Source organism: Malurus melanocephalus, unplaced genomic scaffold (assembly GCF_030028575.1).
Source record: "Malurus melanocephalus ecotype Western Australia unplaced genomic scaffold, MMel_1.1 scaffold_856, whole genome shotgun sequence".
Taxonomy (NCBI): domain Eukaryota; kingdom Metazoa; phylum Chordata; class Aves; order Passeriformes; family Maluridae; genus Malurus; species Malurus melanocephalus.
Genome location: NW_026624088.1, coordinates 133,771 through 137,611, shown reverse-complemented (window position 1 = coordinate 137,611; position 3,841 = coordinate 133,771). Strand labels below are relative to the sequence as shown.

At 66.3% G+C, this 3,841-nt stretch overlaps 1 protein-coding gene across 1 annotated transcript in view; it reads right to left on the bottom strand.

Annotated features, from left to right (window-relative positions):
- Positions 1-3,841, bottom strand: part of CAMK2B (calcium/calmodulin dependent protein kinase II beta) — a 24,696-nt gene that overhangs the window by 4,291 nt on the left and 16,564 nt on the right. Inside the window, exons 12-15 of the mRNA XM_057385692.1 lie at positions 3,755-3,797; positions 3,235-3,309; positions 1,152-1,192; positions 966-1,037 (exon numbers count right to left, since the gene is read on the bottom strand). Coding sequence (XP_057241675.1) covers positions 966-1,037; positions 1,152-1,192; positions 3,235-3,309; positions 3,755-3,797 — 231 coding nt within the window. The remainder of the gene's footprint in view (positions 1-965; positions 1,038-1,151; positions 1,193-3,234; positions 3,310-3,754; positions 3,798-3,841) is intronic.

The window sequence follows — 3,841 nt, the reverse complement described above, 5'->3', positions numbered from 1 at the left end:
AACCCCTCACCCACATCTTCCCACTGCCTGCATCCCACCCTCATTGAGTGGGGTGTGCACCCCGTTCTCCATATCCTGCCCTCACTGACCAGCCAGGCACACCTTCAGCACTCTGTGCCAGCTGGGCATCACTCTGCCTGTATCCTGGTCTCAGGGTACCATGCTCCTGCCCTTGTGCTGCACCCCCTGTGCCACARAGGTCACTTTGGGCACCCTGGCACCCACATTTTGCACCTACCTTGTTGCTGGCATTGCCAGAGCACCCCCAGATCCTGCACCTGCTGGTCCAGGCGGCCACGCCTTCACCTRTGTGCCACCCTCCCTGTGCCAGCTGGGCACTCCTGTGTCTGGAACCCGCACTTACCTCAGCTCAGGGTCACAGTCAGCACCCCCATCCTGGTCATTGGCATCACAGGGTGACCCCCAAACCTGCACCCACTTTGCTATCCGTGTCACCAGTGATCCTCCTGCCCGTGGCTTGTCACTGTTATGGGGCATCGATGCCCATACCCTGCACCCACCTTATTCCCCTGGTGGAGCACCCCATACTCRTGTCCTGCACCCACCTCAGTCCCTGTGTCACAGGACATCCTCATGCCCACATCCTGCACCCACCTTGCTGTCCCACAGCAGGARCATCTCYGTGTCCATGTCCTGTGTCCRTGTCCCACACTCACCTTGTCCCATGGTGGGACACCTGCGTCCTGCACTGTCCATGTCACTGTCCCCACRGCTGAGGGAGATGCGGGGCTGTCCRTGTGCCTGCACCCTTCACCCACCTCGTCTGTCCAGCGGGGTCACCCTGTGCCCATGTCCTGCACACCCCTCTCCATCCTGGGGACACCCCCCTCCCCAGCGAGCCCAGGAGCAGCCGGTCAGGGGGCGATGGCGATGGATGGGATGGGCTGGTGGGATGGATCCAGTGGGACAGGGGATCTGGGGGGYGCAGGGTAGGGGGCACCTACCAGAGCGGTGGGTGGGAGGGTCCCCTTGGGGCTGGTGACGCCGGCGCTGCCTTTGGTGCTGTTGGTCTGGGGCTGTYGGAGGGGACAGATGGAGGAGGCTCAGTGGCATGGAGGGGGGAGCAGGCCCCCAGCCCCCCATGGGCTCCCCAGCCCCTCCAGCCCCCCGTGGCCTCCCCAGCCCCTCACCTTCACACCGTCTGCCTTCTTGTTCAGTAAGCTCTTAGCTGCTGTGGGGGGAGAGAGTGTCAGTGCTCCCCCCCAGCACAAGGGACACTGCATTGTCCCCCCAAACCCRAACCCTGCCCGGCCACCCAACCTGACCCCAGCCTGGGTGCTGGCAGCACCTGCCACCCCATTGCTGAAGAGGGGGAATGCACCAGGAAGGTGCTGTCCCCATCCTGTGGGAGGTCCCCATTTTGGAGGGGTGGTCCCCGTGTGGGGAGGGGTGTCCCCATTCTAAGGGGGTCTCCATTTTGAGGGGGGTCCCCATGCTGGGAGGGGTGTCCCCATCCTGGGAGTGTTACCGGGGGGAATCCCCATGCTGGGTGGGGTGTCCCCATCCTACAGAATTCCCATTTTGGGAGGGTTCTTCATGCTGGGAGGGGTGTCCCCAACCTGGAGGGGTCCCCAGCCTCAGGAAGGTCCCCAGCCTGGGGGAAGAGAGTGTCCCCATCCAGGGACGGGGTTTCCCCAACCTTGTGGGGCCATCCCCATCCTGGTGGGAGGCTCCCAAATTCAGGGGGGTCCCCAAGAGGAGGGGCTCTCCCCACCCTGGGAGGGATGTCCTCAACCTGTGGAGATCCCCACCCAGGCAGGGTGTCCCCGTCCTGGAGAAGGGAGCTCCCCAAACTCAGTGGGTCCCCAGACTGGGAGAAGGAGGTGTTCTCAACCTGAGGGGGGTCCCCATCCTGGTGCCCCCCGMGCTGGGGGGCAGGGCTGGCTTACCTTGGAGAAATGCAGAGAGGAAAGCGAGAGAGAGGAGTGGGGAGGGGGCAAGAGAGAAAAGGGGTGGGAAAAGGAGGAAAAGGGGAAAAACATAAAAAAAGAACATAAAAAAGATGAGTTGAGTATGGGGGGCGGGACAGCCGCCTGTGCCCCCATCGTCTCCCTGGAGGGGGACAAGGACGGGCACAGGTGTGAGGATCTGTCACTGCTATCGTGATCTCTGGCCAGCGGGGGGACAGGGTGTGACGGGGACATGGTGGGGCACGAGTGGCTGTGGGGGGGTGGAGGGCGGGGGTGTCACCTCGAGCATCCTCATCATTCCTCCAAACTCAGGGAGCCGCCCCCCGCCCCGCTGGTGTCACCAGGTGAGGGGGGATGTGCGGTGACAAGTCTGGTGACAGCGGGGTGGCACCCATCAGCGCCAAGAGAGGGGGCGGGCAGATGCGGGGAGGGGGCGATGACCCACACACCCCTCCCCCGGGGACCTGTGTCACCTCAGGGGCTCCTGGCGCCGTGTCCCCAAGGGTCCCTGTCCCTCCTCTGAAAGCAGGCGGGCGCTGAGAGGTGGAGGTTTAAACCAGAGCCGAATTTGGGGGGGTGGAAGGAGGGAGGGGACCCCTGGCAGGATGTCCCCCCCCTCGGGGTGGGGTGGTTTAAAACCCGCCGAGTGTTTCGCGGCATCACAAACACTGGCTGCAGCTCTCAGAAGCGGGGTGGGGGCACATGCTGGGGGGCGTGGGGGCCATGCCGGGGGGAGGCACATGCGGGGAGGGGGCACATGCAGGGTGGGGACGCAGGGGGGGCACGGGGGGCACACGGGACATGCAGCCCGTTTGTCCTCCCCTGCAGGCCGGTGCGCCCCCCCTGTGTGCACGAGGGGTGGGAGAGGTGGGGGATGAACACCCCCTAAAATGATCCCCCCGCCCGCAGGTCCCCGTTGTTGAGCCAGATGTGGAGCCCGGTGATGCCACCCGTGTGTCCCCCTCAAGGGGTCAAGGGGTCTGGCCCGGGGTCAAGCACTCGGCAGCCCCACCTCGGACCCCTCCCCCAGGGCCAGCCGCAGGGTGACAGCAGCGGGGACAGTGGCATCTCTGGGTGGCAGCGGGGAGGGACAGAAGCCAGAGGGCTCCGGGGCAGTGCCGGGGTGCCATGCATGCGCTGCCATTTCCGAGGAGGGCACCCGAAACCCGCTGGRGCGGCGGGAGGCAGGGAAGAGAGAGGACATCGGGAGAAGAGGGGGTGACACGGGGATGAAGGATCTGGGCACACACAGAGACCAAGCGGGGCCGGGGGGGCCGAGGGGGCCCTTTGCGGACGCGTCTACCTTGTTCCACCAGCCCCAGCGGGGCCCCGGCAGCGGCCGCCGACATGGTGGGAGGAGCGGTGGTCTGTCTGCCCACTGCGGGCGCGGGAGAGAGAGAGAGGGAGCAGAGCTCTGTTAGGGGGGGCGCAGAGGCGCTGCGGCCGGGACCCCCGCCTTCCCCCCGCCCCAACGAGGACTCTTGGGGTGCCCATCACCCCGGCCTCGGGCCTGGGGTGGCCGGTGCCTCTCCRTCCCCCTCCCCGTGTCGCCCCCACACCGGCCACCGCGGTGGGGGGGGACACACGGGGACCGGGCGCTACCTGCTGCTGTGTGCGTGGGGCGGGGGGGCCGGGTCCTGCCCCCACCTTGGCTACCACATGCCCCGTCCTCACCGATGGGGAAAAAATGGTGGGGGGTTAAGGAAGGGAGGGGAGAAAGAGAGAAAGACAGCGATAGAGAGAGGGGGGCACCGGCCCGGGGGGAGCTATGGAGGGGGGGCTGCGGCCCCCGGCCCCCCCGGCCAGTGGGAGCCCCCCCTTACCTGAGAAGTTCCTGGTGGCCAACATGGTGGTGAGGATGGCACCCTGTGGAAAGGGACAGGGTGAGCTGGGGAGGGGGTGCAGGGCTG